Genomic DNA, 21,171 nt, shown 5'->3' with positions numbered 1-21,171 from the left:
CAGATTTCTGCTGGTTTTTGTTAAAAGAACTGGGTATCGTATCTGTAGTTTTACGATGTAGTAGGTTTTGTGATATGTTTTGTATAATGAACTGTGCTTTTGTGATCTGACAAACTGGTAAGTATCGTTGTCTAGTAATTATGCAGGTTTCGTTTATTAATGAAATCGGTGGTGTATATTATTTTTATAAAAAAATGTTTTTTTTTATATACGGTTTTTTTTTCCGGGGCAAATGAAACTTGTCCCATTTTTTTAAGTAGCATTTAAAATAAACAAATTGAATAAATAACATATATTACATATATTATTTTCGGAAAATCTCGGATCACAGTAATAATGTCATTTTTATTTTTCACATCGTCCGGCTCGGATATATATATTTTTTAACCTGGATGATATTGTTTACAGTATCCAGATCAGTTTTTATGTTTTTTTTTAATGTTTACATGTTTCAGTCGGTAGAAAATAAAAAATAATTACTATTAAAATAGAAAATCATACTTTAGTCTAGTGGTAAAGGCTCTTCGTGTGGTTTGAAAAAATGTCTGGTTATATTTTTTTTATTTTTGAATAACTATTTCATAATGGTAATTCAAAGTATAACAAAATGTCTCAACTAATATCAATTGCAATTAAATTTTAATTCATGAATTTCACTCACAAATAATTTTCAAATAACATTTTGATTTGAAAATAATTATTCCTGCAAATAATTCAACTTCTATTTTGAAAAATGTCTAGTTTAAAAGTATTTTTTTTAATTATTTTAATTTTCTACTGACCGAACTACTGAAAAAAAAAACCCAGAACGTTGTGAACAATAGTCCTCAAATAGACACTATAAACAGTAGCGTCCAGTAAAATAAAATAAAAATTGAGTCAGTCGCTCTAAAAAATTACGTCCTTACTATCGTTTCATATTTTTTTTTTCCCAAAAATGATGTTTTTATTTTATTTTATTCCTTTCTAAATACTACAGATAAAAAAGGGAAAATTGTCCATGCTGAGAAAAAAAAGGCGCTGAGGTGGAAAATTCCTTTCGTTTATTTTTTGGCCTGTTGTTTCAAGGTAGGAACCAAAAAAAAAAAAAATCATCCATTCTACTTATAATTATTTTTCTTAATTTCTAAAACTTCAGTTTAAAATTGTAATATATTATTTTTAAACAAGTTCTGGGCCAATAAGTCAACGGCCACGTTAGTTTCGTTCAATAATAGCAAAAATTGAATATGGTCTAGCTTATTGCATGCTTGTATATGGACAGTATGACCACAAATATTTTTTTTTTAAGGTGGCAGACAATTGCCTATTAGTAATTTCATTATACAAATAAAAATATTTTCAAACTTTTATTTGTACGATCACTTGGAACGAACTTTTTCTAGTCTAGCGATAGGATATACGTGATATATTTGCAAATAATTTATGTTTTATCTATTTTTTTTAATGTTTTTGAATTGAACTTCGAATAAAACGTAAAAATATATAATACGTTTTATTCGCGAATAAAACACAAGTCACGAATTATTCGCGAGAAAAACGTACAAAATAACGCGAATTTTTTAAAAAAAAAATGGGGAGGGGGGGGGGGGGGGGGGGGGGGGGGGGGAGGTTGGGTTTTTTTTTTTACCTTTTTTTTTTTGCTTTCTGATTGTACCGAATCATTTCCAAATTATATCCAAATCACAAATTTTTTTATCCCGCCGAACCGAATCCAAACTATTTATTTGTCACTATAGTGATCAGCACTTGGGATTGTCTGTATTTGGTGCATTGTTCGGATAACGGGATAAACCGTGTTGTGTTACTTGTGTATGTATTTGCCTATTTGGTGTGTTATTTTCAGGCTTCTAAATAGCTAGCTATAGTGGCGCTATAGCTACGCTATAGCTTTTTCGGACAATAAACGCTAAGCTATGAGATAAAATTGCGCTAACTCAGCTACGACCGCTATAGCTATAATAGCTGACCGCTATTACCGCTATATGAGACCCGCTATAGCTACCGCTATGCTACATGGTTTTTTTTTTTTGCAATTTATATGGACTTCTGTACTTCTATTCTTATTTCTAATGCCACATGGTCTTCTACGATAAGTATACTAAACCAAACTATAAGCTTCTATTTTTATTTGTGATTTATTCTATCATTCTATATCGAGAAATATTCAAATACTAATTATTCATTTTGATTACTCTTTTTATAATATTCGTTTGTAAAATTATTATCGTTCGTTTCAATTGAAAGCTGATTTTGATTATTATTATAATTATAAAATGTTTAAATATGTATATTGACTTCATTTACCTTATAAAATTAATTGCTCTTTGTCTATTATAATATGTAATACCATGAAGTATAAACTATTAAATAATATTACTTTTTAGATTTTTTTCATTCTTATTTGCGTAATTGATAAAAAGTATAGACTTAGATTAGTTGTCATTTAGTTGTTACATAAATTCTCTAATATTGATTATGTTGATAATTAGTAGAAATATAGAATATAAAGTTTGAAAAGAGAAAATCGCTACGTGTGATAGCTTTCGCTATAGCTACGCTATTCGCAATAGCTTTTTTTTTTGGTCTCCCCGCTATGCCGCTATAATCGCTATTTAGAACCTTGGTTATTTTGAATGTTTTCTACTTATTAGATTAAATTATTTTGGTGCAGTAGTCACTGAATTTTATTTTATTTCTTACAAATTATGCCACTCAATACAAAAATTAAAAAAAAAAACAAAAAAGAATAATAATTATACGATGACATGAACCTAAGGTTTTAGGTTAATAGATTTCTCTACTAAAGTGGATTTTTTTTTTTTATCATGAAACGGATGAGATTTATACCACATCGACATTTGTATGATGAAAAATTCTTCAAAAACCCAGCGGCATGCAAGTGCGCTGTAATTTTTATCACGATGTTGATAATCATGTAAACGGAAAAGGCTTCCCCAAGAAAAGCGAATAATAGACATGCCGAGACGTGCCATAGTGGTTTGTATGACAGGATTAATTGTGTAACCCTAAATGGAAACAAATCGGCTGGAATCCTCAGTCAGGACTCTGGAATTCTCAATTCAATCATCTATATATTTCGAGATCTGTGCATAAAAAATTGTATGCTTTAAGATTCTTGTATAAAAAAATTTAGACGGTTGGATTTGAAATTTCAGAGTTCCTCAAATTTAATTCTAACCCTAAATATATTTAGATTCGGACTCGGCTTATTTTGTTGTGCCAAGCACTGCTATGTGCCTGGGCATTTGCCCTTTTAATATGACGGTCGGATTCGAATCAAACGGTTCAAATCTAAACTCAAAAATTGAGTTACTTTCAGAGATCTGCATTCACAGAACTCGACCTCAAGTGGACGTGTTGGCGCCCCAAGCACATTTTCACTAGACCGGCACACATCTGAATTCGGATCCCATGAAGTAACTCAATTTTTTAGTTTTGATCCAGACCATTTGAGATACTCTTACACGAATCTTAAAGAGCATCAACCCTTCAAATAATACTGGTCCTCTCGCTATCTCCGAATAGACACCTGACACGTCTAAACTCAAAAATTGAGTTACTATAGAGGATGCGGACCCCATGCATCTGTGGTGATAGGATATAGTTTTCCTTGCTCACAAAGCATCATCATTCCTCCTCTTAGACATGTAACAGTAATAACATTAAGAAAAATAAAATCTAAAATATAATATTTCTCTAGAAAGAATATGCTAAAACTAAAGTTCAACCCATTAAGTCTAAGATATTGGAAAAAAAAATAATCTTGAATCTAATAGCTAAAACAATGAACTCTATATAAAAAGTCATAGGTTCAAATAATTTTTTCAAAGTATGATATTGTGTATGGAGCAGATTGATTTGTACTATACATTAATGAGTTAGGCTAATATGACATTGGTGTTATTTGAAACTAAATAACACCAAATCTTAAACCCTTAGATCTGCTTTAAGATTCGTAATATCCGCTTTTACTGTTCAAGCACTTTATTTTGTACGAATCTTAAAGCAGATCTAAGGGTTTAAGATTTGGTGTTATTTAGTTTCAAATAACACCAATGTCATATTAGCCTAACTCTACATTAATATCTTTGTTTTCAATATTCAAACAGTCAATATAAGCCATTCAACATAATTTTTATATAAAAATGTATTTGCAAATCAAATATAATATCTCATATTTTATATTATAAGTTTACTTCTATTTACTTTAAATTTGTGATTTAGTATATGTTGACAACTTCTCTTTAACATTTTAAGTTTTTTATTTTGTTTAATTCTTTCTGACACCAGTTATATAACGAGAATTAGTACATGCTTTAACCTCATTTTACTTCACTACTTGGCCTTTATTAAACTTTTAAGACATTTTTGTTACGAATTAAGCTTCCTTAATTTTTAATCTTTCTATAGATTTAAAGGAAGTCAGTTTTTTAATTTATGTTTAATTTTCTTCAACAAAAATATCTATCGTGTGGTTATATATTGTCTCTTACATCTAATCCTCCCCTTGAATTCAGATCACCTAAAGTAACTCAAATTTTGAGTTTAGATTTGAACCATAACACGAATATCAAAGGAATTGTACATTATACATCGTACCAGATTGATCGGACTCTGATCAGATGGTGCATATCTATACTCAAAATTTGTGTTACATCCTTCTTAGTTAGAATGGGAAAAATGGCACGGCAGAGTTGGTTTCGTCATAGAACAATACAGTTATGGTATGGAATGGCACGATACGCGTGTTAGTTTCGTGTCATGACTCGCGTGTTCCGTGCCGTGACTATTCCCGTGTTGTTATTATCTTTTGAAACTTTAGCACGGTACATTACGTGAAAGATCTAGTCACGACATGGCACGTGGTCACGCGAGTCATGTGTAATTAGAGCCATGAAATATTGATTAAATGGTAAATCTTAAATAAATTAACTTAAATTAAAATTATAATCAAATGATCACGCGAGACACGTTTGGTCACAGCACGTTTGGACATGACGTGATTCACGTAGCGTGATCATTCGCGTGTGACCATCCTTTGACATTTTGGTCACGGTACAGTATGACACGTGAAAATTTAACTTAATCATAGCACGTCACGAAATAAAAATTACGACGTATTAGTCACGACATGGCACGTTTTTTCCACTCAATTATCAGTTCTAACTTCTAAGAGTTTCCACTCAATTATCAGTTCTAACTTCTAACTCTTTGGAATTCGGATCACATGTGGTGTAATCTGATCCGACCCATTAACGCGGTTTAGAATACCTCACCGAGTCAGCCGGTTTCGCTCTCATTCAGTCATTCTGTTGATTTCTTCTAAACCCGTTTAGGTCATATTCTGGCCTCCTCCACCTCCTCCGACTAGACTTATAACCCTAGCGCAGCCTCTCCGCCGTCCGATCATCTGTTTTGATTACGACAACTTTTATCGTCGAGGTAATCTCTCTCTCGCTCTCTTCTGACCTCTCTGGAGCTTTGTGTGAGCATACTGATATTTTTTTTTGCGTGTGATCGGACCTCTTTGCTTATCTCTATTTTTTTCGAGATTTATGTTTTTTTTTTCCATCTGATTCGGAATTTGGGATATCCCTGATTTATAACTATTAATTTTTAAAAGAAATTCATTACTTAGGCCACTGATATCACTGATTTTGGGACGAGTTAACACCTTTGTTAAATCTGTTTAATACAGGGGATATAGCAAGCCTAATGGTGGGGAAGGAAGCTACTGATGCTGCTGAGAAGATTGAAGAACTTAAAATAACAATGTCAGAAGAAAGTAAATGTGTGGGTTCGAGTTCAGTTAAAGAGGACATTGATGCTAATTCCAATGCTAATGGAGTAGGTGATGATGAGGATGATGATCAAGCACAGTCTCAAGATGCTGCCCCTGGTAACTTATTTGAAAGAAAACACATCCAATGGATGTAATTGTACATCATAATTTATATTTGTTGCTGAACCTTACTTGCCGAATTGTTTTCTTACAACAGGAGCTGCTAAGAAAAAGAAGAAGAAAAATAAATCAAAGTGAGCATCCTTCTTGACATCTCCATTATCTTCCCTTGTTATCAGTCGATGATTAGTCTGATCAATGTTTGGCATTATTCTAAATGGTGTAGTTAAAAGTGTAATTAATTGTTCTTGTAGAAAAAAGAAAGATCCTCTTGAGCAGACTGATCCGCCATCAATCCCTGTTGATGAACTCTTTCCTTCTGGCGAATTTCCTGAAGGTGAAATCCAAGAGTATAAAGACGAGTATGTTTTTCTTCCCTTTATACATTTTTTTTTATAATTTTTGGGGATTATTGCAAATTGCAATCTTGTCTGCAGGTAGCCGTGGAACCCAATATTTTCTTGCTAACAGGTAAACCTATAGTAGTTGGCCATTTGCTAATAACACTCACGAAGTAGGTGAGTGTTACGAAATTCTATTAATTGTTAATGATTCTGCCCTTACTTTTAACAAGTCCTTTCTCTCCCAAGTTCAGTATGCACTAAGGTTAAAAAAAAAAAAAAAATCCCCTTCCCATAATAAGGACATCTAAGTTAGGGTGAATCATTTTCAAGCAGTTTGACTGAAGAAATAATGGCAGAGTTGGTCAAATTTGGAATGTGCATTTAAATTGACCTTTTTTTTTACTGAGAGGTCCTATTTGTACGTGTATGAAACTGTTGGGTTTTAGTTGCGTATGGCATTTGCTATGATATTAGGAAACTTGATCAAATGATGCTCATAAATATCTTGAAGAACTTTTTTCCTGGATCATAAAAAAATGCAACTGTTCAATAATTTTTTTCTTTTGGTTTTTTACATGGATTGGTAGTAACTTGTGGCGAGTGACATCAGAAGAAAAGAGAGAATTAGAGCGCCTTCAAAAATCCATTTACAATTCTGTCCGCCGAGCAGCTGAAGTCCATAGACAGGTTCTTTACTTTCCTAAATTTAGTCTCTTCCTTTGAGACTATCCTAAACAAACTACATTTTCTAACACATCTTCTGCAACACCGAAATAAGACTACCTCGAAATTCTCTCTCTCTCTCTCTGTTTTTTTTTTATAAGAGTGGAAGGAATCCCACCGATTTCATTGAAATCAACGGATCAAAAGAGAAGGGCACCAAGCATCTGATGCATATCCCTTGTTACAAGAACCTACAGTCTGTTTTTCTAGAATTTTTACACCTAATACATCATGAAGTAAACATAGAACTAGCCCTAGTAATTCTGATCAAATACAGCTATTACAAAAGCTGAATATGCCTTAAAAAGTCTGATCTATTACACAAAAGCGTATGAAACACAATCCATCCACAAACTAGCACTCAATGGTTCCTGCTCCATACCCTTCAAGATTCTCTTATTGAATAACATTTTTGAAAGCATTTTTTATGATGCTAAAATGGGATTTATTTAAATATAAAGGTGAGGAAGTATATGCGGAGCATATTGAAGCCCGGAATGTTAATGGCGGATATGTGTGAAACTTTAGAGAATATGGTGAGAAAGCTTATTAAAGAGAATGGACTTCAAGCTGGCATTGCCTTCCCCACTGGTTGCTCCCTAAATTGGTAATTTGTTTTCTCTTTATTTTATTTTTCCAGTTTTATAAGAGAATTGTATCGTTCAATTTTGTATAACTCTGCCCTTTTTTTCCCAATATTGTAGGGTGGCGGCACACTGGACTCCTAATTCTGGTGATAAAACTGTGTTGCAGTATGATGATGTTATGAAGTTGGATTTTGGCACACATATTGATGGTAATATTTAATTGCTAGTGTCTCCTCTAATTGTTGTGAACATAGTTAATCTCATTTTCTGCCTTGTAGGATACATCGTCGACTGTGCATTTACTGTTGCATTCAACCCCATGTTCAATCCATTACTTGAGGCTACAAAGGAGGCTACCAACACAGGAATTAAGGCAAGGAAACTTAATTCTTTGCATGTGGAGCTCGATTCATTCTTTTGGTTTTCTGTTATGTACCCTTTAAAATTTGAATGATACTATTTTCTTTTGTAGGAAGCTGGGATAGATGTGAGGCTATGTGATGTTGGAGCTGCAATCCAAGAGGTCATGGAATCCTATGAAGTTGAAATCAATGGAAAGGTTTTTCAAGGTTAATTTTCTAATTTTCTTTCTTGTTTCCTTTCTTCCTGAATATTATCTCACCTTTTTGGAATAGTGATTTGAATGTTCGTTGTTTCACCTTTATGGCATTTTTTCTGTAATTTGATTGTAGTGAAAAGTGTTAGGAACCTGAATGGACACAGCATCGGACCATACCAGATCCATGCTGGTAAATCTGTACCAATTGTGAAAGGTGGGGAACAAACAAAAATGGAGGAAGGCGAGTTTTATGCTATTGAAACTTTTGGTTCTACAGGTTAGTCTTTGCATTGTAATGAGAGTGTGTTTCTATTGTCTAAAAGTGAATTGATTAATTTTATAGGAAAACATACCATTTGGTGAAATAAAAAATATAAGGATTATGAAATTCTGTTTGACAAAATGAAGATTGGTGGTGGAAACTTGGTCCCTCTGCTTCCTAAAAAATGGAGGCGTCTATTAATTTAATACAGGTCTTTATTATGTAGATGAACAATTCTTGAGGTCCTTTTTATCATATTGAGATTAGCTATTATTTATTATATACAATTGTATGCTTGAAATAACTTTGTGTTCACAGTAATCACTGATGGTCTCCTTTTTTTTCCTGAAAAAATGTCATACCTACTAGTGGATAGCACCTTTCTGAAAATTATCATATGATTTTCATACAAATGAACTGATGATTGTTAGACAGCTGTAAAATTTATTTTTTTGTTATCTGTGTTTAGTTAAACCAACTGGAATGTTTTTTCAGGCAAAGGATTTGTAAGGGAGGATCTGGAATGTAGCCATTACATGAAGAACTTTGATGCAGGACACATACCACTTCGTTTGCCAAGAGCCAAGCAACTCCTTACAACTATAAATAAAAACTTCTCTACTCTGGCTTTTTGCCGACGGTATTTGGATCGTATTGGTGAGAGCAAGTACCTCATGGCTCTCAAAAATCTCTGTGATACAGGCATTGTCCAGGTAAATGTGACTAGATTATTTTTATTGATCAATGTTTATTTTGAAATGACATGTAGTCGCCATGTTCAATGTTCGTCAAGCAAAAAACAAGTCTATTGTTCGTATCAATACCTATTAAGTTTATAGTGACCAGTATATATACCAGCTACTCAAAATCTCTGTTCTTTTTTACCTTGATATCAGTTTAATATCCGGCTATTTTTTTTTAAATCTAAGCACAAGAAAGTTTCAAATTTGAAATCTGAGCAGTTGGCTGGGGTTTTCGACGTGTAAGCAAGACAATAGGAATTTGCCACATCCATAAATCTTTTAGGACAGAAAAGATATACAGGTGTACCACAAAGCCTTGAAGATTCCACTTATATACAGCCTTCCCATTATTGTTGCTTTCCTCTGTTATCAATTTTATAAGCACCACTGCAGACCTCTTCAATCCCCCTTGCTGCTATCTGTCGTTTCATTATATGTACTTAATATAACAATAATGTATTAAGCACGAAATAAAGTCCCTTGTAGATGATGCTGTGATGTTTCTTAATTTTTTGAAAGGTATAATAGCTTAAAATCAGCTAAGCTTGGATATTTCAGAAGCCGAGCCTAGTGGAAATGTGAATTTTGCAAATTTGAGATGATAATTTAGTGATTTTCACAGAGCTCAGGCACTGAGGCGGTCCTTTTTTTAAGATTGGATTCCGTCATTTGATTGTGTCCTCAAATAATCATGAACACTATTGCCTTGCTTAGAAATCAAAAATCCTGAAAAGCTTCGATCTGCATCAATATTTTTCTGTGCTTACATAAAATAAGTGTCCTATATGGTCCAGTGAAGAAGATTGTATTATAAAGGCAAACTTGTCACATTTAGTGGACTGCATTCATTAAACCACAAGTCCATATTACTTGCTGCTTGCTGCAAATAAGATGTTAGGTGTTCTTTGCATAAACAGAAAAATGGTAGGTATTATTTTGTTATTTTTATGAAGCATTGACCTTCCATCCCTAATATGTATTACTCTTATGTATTGTGGCAGGCGTATCCTCCTCTGTGTGATGCAAAAGGAAGCTATGTGTCACAGTTTGAGCACACCATCTTGCTTCGACCTACCTGCAAAGAAGTTATATCTCGCGGCAACGATTACTGAGACTCCTTATGAAGTCTTGCAGTTTTGCATTTGAAGATGTTCTGAAAGCATGTATTTATATCGTAAGATGGGTTTGTAATGTGGTCGTCCTTATTTATGTCAAGTGATGATTCATTAGAAATTCCAAATTAGTTGTTTTGCTATCCTTTGTGACAATTAAATTAGTGCCCTTGTATTTCATAGAACCTTACTATTCCGGGTGGAAAGAAGGCTTGTTGGATTCATTTAGCTGGGGTCAATAAGCGTTTGGTTTTCTTTAGATTATGGCCGTTTTGAGTCAAGACTTCTGTGGCACTAGATGTTGATTCAAGTCCAAGTTCAATGGGGTTGTTGACTCATCCATTTCAAGTCAATTCGAGTTTTTTTTTTTACTTCGTTGGTTCAGAATTGGGTATTACGTTAGCATAGCCTATCATCCCATGAATAACACGCATGGTGCTTCTATAAATTTAAGATTTCTGATTCATATTTGATGTCACGTTAGCATAGCCTGTCGCATAGGTGGGTTTTTATTTAGCTTGTTACTCTCCAGTTGTGTTGGTTGGGTTTTGGTTATGCTGCTCGTAGTTTGGGGTCAAAAGCAAGCATTGTCAAATTTGGTTGGATGCTTGTTGGAGTCTAGATGTGAGGCTCAAATCCCTTAATAAGGTTTCCGAATGAAGAACCGTGCGTGTATTTGCAAGTTACATCCACCTTACGCAAGGTGTTAGCGTAAGACTACTTCGTGTGGTCGTGTCATGTTATAACTTCGTGTGGTCGTCACAATAAATCTTATGCCCTTCTAAATGACTCTTGAGTTGTTGTTTAGATTTTTTTGTTTTGTTAGTTGTTTTATTAACTATGTTTGAATTGTTTGTGTTTAGATAAACTCTTACTAAATCTTTTGAATTGTTTTTGTTTAGATAAACTCTTACTAATATATAACTATAACTAAGAAAATTGATTGGTCAAACGAGTTATAAATGAGTTGTGAGCCAACTCGAGTTGGTAATGAGCTGAACTTGAGTTAGCTCTATAGCTTGTTATTGATATCCCAACTCGAGTTGACTCGCTCATTTACTGAGCACGAGTTAGGGATAACTCGTTTAAACTCAACTCATTAATACACACTAATAATTTTATTATAAAATTTAAATAGTTGATATAAACCGTTCAACATGATTTCCATATAAAAATGTACTTGCATATTAAAATTTATATTTTTTTACTATTTTTTTTAATAAAAAAATCACTACTTCTAAACTGTCTAGAATCTTTAGATCGAGTGATTTTCTACCTATCAAAAAGAATAGTGAATATAAAAAAATATATGAGTTGATAATATATTTTCATATAAAAATCATATTGAATAGTTTATATTAATTGTTTGAAATTTGAAAATACAAATATTAATTGATCCATTGTATGCATAATACCGTAGGCTCATTCATACTAATAGAATATATATGCTCCCGAGTTTGTGAGGAAAGGGAATGAAGATGGAGAGAGCACGAAGGAGAACTCCAAATTAAGATGTAATTATCTTAAGCTTACTCTTATTTTGCCAGATGATATTAAGAAAATTCATCCAAATTTAGACCAAGGGAGAACTCAAGAGGAAGAGGACCATCCAGATTTGTAGGATGATTGGTGTGGAATAGAGAGGAACACTATGGAGGATGGATATTTGGCAGTCCTATACGTTGGTTCTATATTTTTGTCATATTTTGTGGGTCTGTATTCAAAAGTGTTATTTTTTGTATTGTCAGATCAGATGTTTAATTTGTTTTTAAAAAGACATGTAGTAGGCTTCTTAGTTGGATGTGGTGCGGCTACCTGGTTTTGTAATAATTAATAGTTGCTGTATTGCTGTACGAACCTATGGCGTGATGGTACCAGCTTGGTACCATACCACTAATTTTGTGATTTCTTGAATTGAACTAGATAGAAATTTGGAATTACGAATCCGTATAAGATAGTGAAAACCTGATAATTTCTTGCTTAAATCTTTCGAACCCCTTAAAATACTTTACACAAAATCGAGCGCGTGGTTGTTTCCAAATAAAAGTTATTTGCTACGTCAGAGAACCAGCTAAAGATTAATTAGGTGTTATATTATCAGAAAATGGAGAATTTCCAGACAAGACAGTAATCTATGACACAATTAACAATTAAACATAGAAACAGATGCTCACAGCAAAGAGACTCCACTCCAATGATTCTCACAAAGCTCTTAGCCCTCTAAATTCTTAAAAAAATCTCTCAATTTCGGTTTAAAAATCTTCAGCAACTGGATGGGTGATAACACCACGTACATCATCTAAAATGAAGTTGTTATCCTTGAAGTGTGAGCTTGAAAAGAATGGGTTCAAGTCGAAAATTTCATACTCTTGGGCCTGAATCAATCAAAAAGTGCAATTACATATTTGAAAAATATTGTTTGGTAGCAAAATCAGGCACCCCAAGTAGGCCAGCATAACCTTAATTAACCTTTTCATGGTCTTATTGAACCTCTTTTGCAGATATAATGATTAATGCTCTACATTTTCTGACATGTTTGGAAGCTGTTTAGATTATCCCTTTTACGCATTTTATCCGGAAATGTTAGTCATGCAAAACTAATCGCTGCAAATTCCTTTTACAGAAGCTCTTATTAAGCTTGCTTATTGTAAGTGGAGCAGATTATTGCTGTACAACCACGCATTAAAGCTTGATAGTTTCAACTGAGCCTTTTTAATACCAATTTTCCCTAATCAGATCTATTTAATAACACTTTTTAAAGTGGAGGGATCAAATTGCAAAAGAGTAGATTTAATTAGTTCTGTGGTCTTTATTATGAAATCAAGACATGGGTACAACTCTCTAACCTTGTTTTGAAGGTCAGACACTTTAATCTCAATACGTGTTAGGTGTGGTGCACGTGACCGAGAGAGGGTCCTCTGGAAATGTAACACATCATTCACAAGCATACACAGGAGGTGCAAGAGCAGCTCGTTGTAATCCTTTTTGTAGGTCATATACTTCCTAAAGCTCTGTTATAGACATGACAAGTAGAACATCTCAATTCAAGTTCAATCCAAATGAACACCAAATTTCACCAAAAGACATGGGATTTAAACAAAAGTTGTATATTTTGCACCTTCTGAAGGGCTTTTTGTACACCAAATTTCTGGGTGGAGATGAAGGAGTCAAGAAGCACTCGAATTGCCATGTCAACATCCTCTTGTGATACATATCTCCGGAGATGCATCCGAGCATGTGCCTCTGACATTCGTATCATCGACTCCAAGTGCCTCACTGCTATTGGCACCCCTTGCCCATACTAAACATCAGAAAACAAAACGTATAAGATAAATAAATAATTAAAAATAAAAAAGTCATTATTTGAAGTCGAAAGGAATACCTCCTAAATATCTATGTAATGCTAGTCTGAATAATGTAACCTCTGCAATAAAAAAAAAAGATAAAATGTGGGGCCGCACTAACCGCTGACTTGCTCCGCAGCTCCGCATAGACATATTGCAGTTTGTTTGTGTCAGCATCATGGAGTCTTGGAAATATATTTAGCTTTGCATATGTTATATACTTTCTCAGCATATCTTGCGACAAAATCTGGTTTAACAAAAGTTTTATTAGAAACAGGGATATAATGAAAACGGAAAGAAAAAAAAAGTGGCAAGCTTATTGATGAATTAGTACATCTGGATCAGTTGGTCCAGCCTCCTCGTTGCCACTCTGAGCCCTTTCTTCCAAATTGGAACCCTTTGGGACCGACCTAGCATGGCTATCCACTACAAATCGAGCAAGCATTTCATCTGTTACTGGATCAACTATATCCTGTAATTGAAAACAAAATATTAATATCACAGTTATAGAATACAAAGGAACTTTTTTTCCAGATACAGGTCAATGCAATACAATTTTATACAAAAAAACTAGAGGATAATATGCTCATGTCTATCTTCATAGCAATTAGAAATCCAAAAGAGGACTTTACTAGTAAAATTGACATTTTCATTTGTCTACTATTATTTGTATTCTTATTCTCATCATTATCCTAAGAGGGTTCAAATGCCTCCATTTTTGTCTCCATTATGCCTCCATTTTCTAAATATTAATAACTTCAAATTTAAAACTCAAATATTAAAATAAAGCCATTAGATTTGATCTATATCATTTTCTATATGGACGAATAAAATTACGACATTTTGACTTTGTTTTGATCGGCATCAAGAGCTCGCAACCAAAATCCTGGAGCTTGCACGAATAAATTCTGGATGTTGATTTTTTAACTTATTGAGTCATATAAACAAAATAAAAAAGTGATAAATTTTGTGTATGTAGAGAAAATAAGTAGATAAAATTTTAAGTTGTTAACATTAAAAAAAGGAGGCATGATGGAAGCACAAAAAATGGAGGCATTTGAACCCTCATTATTTTAATCTATTGATGACTATGGAATTCGAGTCTCACCTTGACAACACACAGGATATCAAAACGAGAGATGATTGGGTCAGTTAGCTCAACATTCTCAGTGAATGCCTTTGACGAGTCGTACCTAATATTAATAGAAGTGTTAAAATTACAACAGATTTCTGGTAAAATATGCTTCCACTCATGAACATAATAAAATAACTAGTCTGTTGAGAAAAAATTACCTTCCCCCAACTGGATTAGCAGCAGCAATGACACTGCACCGAGCTTGTAGAGATGTAACGATCCCAGCCTTTGATATGCTTATGCTTTGCTGCTCCATTGCTTCATGAATACTCACTCTGCAATTTGTTAAAATTGAGAAAAATAATATGGTATTAGTACCAGCATGGCCTGTTACAGATACCATAGTACACACTATAGATACTATAGTATATGCCCCAAAAAGTTACAATCACAGATAATTACATGAATCTATTGCAGTATATAACATCAGAACCTAAAAGTTCAAATAAAAATTTCAAGTACAGAACTATTCTTCTAACCTGTCTTGATCATTCATCTTGTCAAACTCATCAATGAGACATATGCCACGGTCAGCTAACACAAGGGCACCACCTTCTAGGGTCCACTCACGTGTCACAGGGTCCTTGTGGACCGCTGCTGTCAGACCGACGGCTGAGGCACCTTTGCCTGTTGTGTAAACAGCTCTGTGCCCAGTCTTCTCCACATACCTGTCAGTAAGTTACCAAGGTTAAGCAGTTCAGATAGGGGGGGTTAGGGTGGATATTTAACAAGTTATTTAGGACATTAGGACATCTCGTTTTGCATGGTGTACTGCATACATTGTATGTTTATAGTTGCTAGTGGAATATATAGTTCTTTGCCTACAACCAAACCATGATACTTTTTACCTAAGATGATATATGGTAAAAATATACCTACAGAGAAAATAGAGAAAAATCTTTAGAATTAGGTCTTACTTGAGAAATTGGGATTTAGCCGTGCCAGGATCACCTAAAAGAAGGACATTTATATCTCCTCTTAGCCTATGATTACCAGTTGAGAATTTCTCTTGACCACCAAACATAGCCAGTGCAATTGCTGTCTTTATGTCTTCATGGCCATATATGGACGGTGCTATCGACTTGACAATCTGTTGAACAACAAAGTGTTGTTTATTTGAAGATTAAATAATACCTTTGAACAACTTCAAGTTGAATGTGGAAACTATTAAAGATGAAGGTACAAACCCTTTCACCAATTCTTGGATCCTTGGCCAGCTTCTCTATCTCAGACTTGTCTTCATCAGTGAGTCTATAAGCTGAGAAGAGGTCTTGTTTTTTTGCCACATAGTTTGCCTCAACCACAGTTGCAAATACAGGAAACCCATTTTTCGTATTTAGAGAAAGATCAAAATTGTTCGTGTATATCCCAGTCACCTCCTAAAAAGACAAGAACAAGGGTAGATCAGGGAAAGTGACAATGTAAGAACCTTACTTGTCAGGGGCAAATATATATTTTGGCTTACAATCTCCTCGCCGGGTCGGGCACAGTCAATCAAGTCATTTAGAAGAATCACTTCTTTGTATCTGGGGAGCCTGCCAGCTGGCACTGTACCAGGGCTCTCTTGAAGTGACAATTTCTGATAGTTTCGGTATATTGTCTGCATGAAAAGATAGCTACAGATGTCAGAACAATACTATATTTACCCAAAATAGAAGAACTTATTGCATATTATCAAACCTACACTTCATTTCAAAATAATTTTGCACTAAGATACCACTATTTTAAGAGGCAAAATATTAGATTGATTTCAACAGTTTGATTAATGAAGGGTGATATGGAAAAGTTAAATATCCAGTCTTGAGTTTTTGGTATCTAATAGATTGGTTTTAGATACTTATCAGCTGAGAATACGTGTATATATTCTTGATCAATTCCATAGATTAAATCTTTAAAAATATATATTGTGTAGATATTTTTAATATAAAATTACCTCAATACCCCTAACAACATTTTTTCAATTAAAATATAAATGTCCCATGAAATTAAGTGTCCTGGAGCATGACAAGTTTCTAAATACAGTTAATTTCGCAAGACTCCTGGAGAACCTATCCAATGAAATTCATCCATTTAGAACAGGACTCAGTATATACCAACACAAACCAACCAGTAAATCACTGTATACAGACCATATAGGTTTCTATTGTCAGTACTTCAAACCTTGCCAGTTTGACTTAAAAAATAAAAAGTTTGAGTTCACATGCAATGCTGAGAAAGGATGCAGCTTTGGAAACAGGGAATATCAGCCAGAAGAGAACACCATAAAATGCATGATTGCACTGGCATGGAAGTCTTTGAAAAGAAATGTACCTGTTCAACATTGATAGTGAACGGGCCCTTGGATTCACACTCAGGACAGGAGCCAACCTTGACCTCAGAATAGGAATTCTGGAAGAAGGGCCCCAGCACGGTCCCACATTTGCTGCAGTCATACTTTACTTGTTGTAGCTGTGGGTACACTCCTGACCTACGCGTAACTACACCTCCTATCCTTATCATTGTATTCAAGTGTATTTGTCTGTCCCACAAAAAAAATTGCACATGTTACTTTAGGATAGAAAACTAATAGCAGCTATCCAAAATATTAGCCCCTGTAAATTAACACATACACGTCCTAAGATGTTGGAAAATATTTTGCCTCTGCCATTTTTAACAGTGCCCAAATTATTTTCCATTTCATTAACTGTTTGAGAGAAAAGGTGAGGAAGGCAGATTGGGAATTAAAAAAATATTGATAGCGGATGGATGTGCATGTCTTTACATCCCACAAGTAACAGAAAATATCTATTGCCTCTCAGGGTATTTGCAATCTGTTAGGCTTTATAAGGAACCACAATGTTTCCTCAGAGAAATCTTCAAAATGCTGTATTATATTCTGAAAAGAGTTCACGAAATGGTAATATTCTGAATTCTGCACCATTATGCTATATTATTTTGGCCAAATTGGTACTGGAATAGCACATGACAAAATAATCTAGGTTATTAATCTCTTTACCTGATATTGCGAATCTGGTCATAGACAGGTAGATTAGTGATCCGGACATAGATCTTCTGGTGGATTTTGATATAATTCGGATGCAGGTTTAAAACGACATTTCGTGCAACCTCCTCCATCACCTCCAACACAGATTGCGGTGCATCCGCCAGCCATATGGCAATGTTTGGATGAACATAAATGAACTGCTTGTAGCATATCTCTAGGCTACACTTGTTTGCTGCGAATAAAAAGAATAAAAGAATTAAATTTCTTAAACATCAGTGCGAGTTTTGCCACAAACCTACATTGTTGACACGAAAAACTAAAATTTACAACGTCCCCTTAAAATTGCTAAGAAAGAAGAAATCCCAGATATACACCTGTTGGAAACTAAACAAAGTACCATCCATGTACCAGTTAATTGCAGTGCAAGTGCCCTTGTAAATTTGTCAGCTTGTTTACTACTTAGTTATCAAGTTAATAAATGAACTTCGTATATGATTCTGGTATGGGAGGAATAAGTAAAGGGTGGTCATTGGGTACAAAAACAGCATCCATAGAAATTAAAAAACTTCTTACCTAGAACCATCTCATTGATGAGACGGACATATTCAAACTCCCCTTGCTCGTTTTTGGGATTGACATAGGTCAAAAGGAACTCCTTAAATTTCTTCCCAATTAAACGGCGCACCTCATCTCTTGCAACCCATTCTCTCAGTGAACCTTGTACCCGGTACATGCTTGTCTCATCCACATCATCTGTCTCATCCTATTATGGAAGATACCAAAATACAAACAAAATAAGTTAGGGTCACATAAGGCAGATGCATTAGAATTGCCAAAAAACAAAGGAAAACTACAGGTGCCGAACCAAACCAATCAATATTGCGCAATATCAATATAAATTAGAAGGGTGCTTTGGGAAAGGATAATGTCACTACATCATAGGGGTCATCATCAAACGGATCAGTCATTGGTGTATCCTCTCTTGAGTAGCCACGCTGGGACCGCCCAGGTGAGCTTGGTGTACCATCCTCTCCGTCATCATCTGGACCGCCAGCTGGCGGTGGTCGGAAATGGGCCCGGTGACGCTTGGGCCTCCTGAAGTTTGTTTCATCATCAGTGTCTACAATAACAAGAAAAAATAGACAAAGGAAAAAGAAGTTATAACAAATAGACCTTCAAGTTAGGATCAATGTCATGTTGGTTCTCACAACATGAAGTATTTTGTTTTCTTGCACAAGTAGACTTAGTACAAGGAAGATTCTGAACTTCTAAGCACCTAGAGGGAACTGCAGGTTTTTGTTATTGCAAGCATATGTTGTTTGACTTAATGTGTAATCTTTGACTGTTTTTCTTAAAGAATCCTTGCATGAAACAAATTTTGTCAGTCTAAGTGCAAATAAATAAGCATTTACCCTGATCGAGCATCTGGGGAAGCTTTCTGGTACCCCCTGCGACCCCAGTACGTATGTCTCTTGCCTCAAGTTCGACCTCAGCCGCACGCCTGTCAGCCATGATTTGATCCAAGTCTCTTTCATCTTCTAAAGATTCATCTAACCCCACTGATTCGTACTGATCATGCTCATCCAATCGCCGGTAATCACTTGATCAAGCATGCAGAGAAAATAATTCAGAAGCAGTTCCCAATTCAGGTCAAGAATTTCAGATCAGATTCACTTATCATTTTAACCCATTTGTTTGTTTTTCCTTGCTGACATTACATGCTGTGCAATTTAACATAATTTTCGATTTCAATTGATGCTTTTTTTAAGACATGGCAAAAAGAGGTGCAAAATCAAAATTCCAATAATTGAACATAATGGTCATGAATCATGAGAATAAAGTATAACAACAAACAATTCCCTTGTCCAAACATTTGTATATTAGAAATAAAGGGCCAATCTGATAATAATGCCTTTCACTGGAATATCAGAAATGATCAAAGCATATGAAAAATTAACACCACCAGCATAAGAGAATTGATAATAAAACTCACTCGAGGTAGTTATCGTTGTAGAGATCTTCCCCTTCTTCGTCCTCTCCATCAGCTGGAGTGCCAGCAGCCATATCATCAGCGACATCCTCGATGATGTGCGGATCTTCTGCGGCCTCCTCGTCAGAGTAGGATTCTGTGTTGCGGGTCGGAGGTAGCCGATCTGTGCTGAATCCAGCTGACGCTGGGGAGACGGGAGTTGATGGATTGTTCTCTGAATCGTCCTACAGAGAGGAAGAGAAATTGAATTAAAAAAAAAATAGAGATAGACATAGGTGAATAAGGCTATTTCGCATTAGATCTGTAGAACTGTTTCTATTGATTTGCGCGTACAGAAATGGTAGAGCGACCAGTTTGTAGGTTTCACATAAAGAACAAAAATAGCTCATTAATTAATGTTGAGATCGAATTTTAGCTGTAGTACTTGCTTCTTATTTGATTTCTGAAATGATGTCTAGGACTTGGCGGAGATACGGAGGGAGGGAGAGAGAGATTACCATGGCAACGAATTGGGGCTTTGCTGCTGCTCTTTTTCTTCAATTGTTGGTTATCTTATTTTGCTGTAGATATGTTCTGCGTCTGGTGGACCCTGTACCGACGTAATGCGAGAGTGGTATTGGCGGGAATATTTGGCGCCAAAGCTGGGTGGCTTCCCGGGCAAGTGTGTGCATTGCACGTGACTGAGGTTACTTTTGCGGGTCCGGTCCCTAAAGTATCTCAAAAGTTGAGTTTGGTTTATGACCGTCCAATCTGGATCCGGATCAATCCGGTCCGAGGTAAAATTCACGAGGTACTTTAATATTCGTGCAGATTCTGATTAGACGGTTTAGATCCAAACTCAAACTTTGAGTTATTTTAGTGGATCTGGATTCCACTTTTCCTTCCCGACGGAAAACCTAGATTGGTATGGGCTCTTCGGCCCATCACTCCCTCGGCCCGGTTAGATTTTTTCAGGGACGGATGGACTGAGTGCATATTCTCTGAGATATCTCAACTTTTGCGTGACCTACGTGTCCGGTGCCTATTCGGGGGTGATGTAGGGGGTCAGTATTATGTGTGCTTTGAGATTCATGCATAACGTATTTAAACGGTTGGGATTTTCCATAAAGTCACGCAAAGTTTGAGATATCTCAGAGGATATAAATTCGGATGGACTTGTAGGGATCAAACAATCTTTCTGAGTGCGTCCCCTCAGGTAACCTGAGATGCAATTAATAAAAATGGACGGTCCAGATTAATTTCATTGCCAAATTCAATCCGGTAGCTGTGGAGGCTGTAGGGTGTCTGATTTGAGATTCGTGCCAAGTGAAATTAACGGTCCAAATTTACCTCTTGCACCTCAGGTACCTGGGGTGATCCGGATTCAATCTTTCTTGGACTAAAATGCACAGAGAATGATTGGGGTTTCTGTTTGGATACTTTTAAGAGTGAGTTTATGGTACTATGCATATCACGGGTTGGTT

The 21,171-nt window shown here is 35.1% G+C and overlaps 2 protein-coding genes across 3 annotated transcripts; one reads left to right on the top strand and one right to left on the bottom strand.

Annotated features, from left to right (window-relative positions):
- Positions 1–5,278: 5,278 nt before the first annotated feature.
- On the top strand, positions 5,279–10,482 carry LOC144555240 (methionine aminopeptidase 2B-like). 2 transcript variants are annotated; one of them, XM_078303514.1, is made up of 12 exons: positions 5,279–5,466; positions 5,723–5,923; positions 6,024–6,060; positions 6,181–6,288; positions 6,858–6,957; positions 7,455–7,600; positions 7,698–7,789; positions 7,859–7,953; positions 8,053–8,149; positions 8,273–8,416; positions 8,897–9,114; positions 10,146–10,482. In XM_078303514.1, the coding sequence occupies exons 2-12, from the start codon at positions 5,740–5,742 to the stop codon at positions 10,254–10,256; spliced, it is 1,332 nt and encodes a 443-aa protein (XP_078159640.1). In that variant the 5' UTR covers positions 5,279–5,466; positions 5,723–5,739; the 3' UTR covers positions 10,257–10,482. The 2 variants fall into 2 exon arrangements, with proteins under 2 accessions (XP_078159640.1, XP_078159632.1); XM_078303506.1 differs by having other exon boundaries at positions 6,160–6,288.
- A 1,846-nt stretch (positions 10,483–12,328) lies between these two features.
- MCM2 (minichromosome maintenance (MCM2/3/5) family protein) lies at positions 12,329–20,332 on the bottom strand. The gene is made up of 18 exons (XM_078303341.1): positions 20,206–20,332; positions 19,712–19,932; positions 19,131–19,318; positions 18,654–18,838; positions 18,292–18,481; positions 17,731–17,950; positions 17,046–17,253; positions 16,201–16,335; positions 15,923–16,114; positions 15,653–15,825; positions 15,215–15,403; positions 14,894–15,010; positions 14,709–14,793; positions 13,935–14,072; positions 13,722–13,847; positions 13,375–13,557; positions 13,103–13,267; positions 12,329–12,631 (listed from the first exon to the last, which is right to left on the bottom strand). Exons 1-18 carry the CDS (start codon positions 20,206–20,208, stop codon positions 12,509–12,511), a joined length of 2,841 nt encoding a protein of 946 aa, XP_078159467.1. The 5' UTR covers positions 20,209–20,332; the 3' UTR covers positions 12,329–12,508.
- Positions 20,333–21,171: the final 839 nt, after the last annotated feature.

The sequence above is a fragment of the Carex rostrata genome, chromosome 1 (genome assembly GCF_964058835.1).
Source record: "Carex rostrata chromosome 1, lpCarRost1.2, whole genome shotgun sequence".
Lineage (NCBI taxonomy): Eukaryota > Viridiplantae > Streptophyta > Magnoliopsida > Poales > Cyperaceae > Carex > Carex rostrata.
This window is presented reverse-complemented; position numbering and strand designations above follow the sequence as displayed.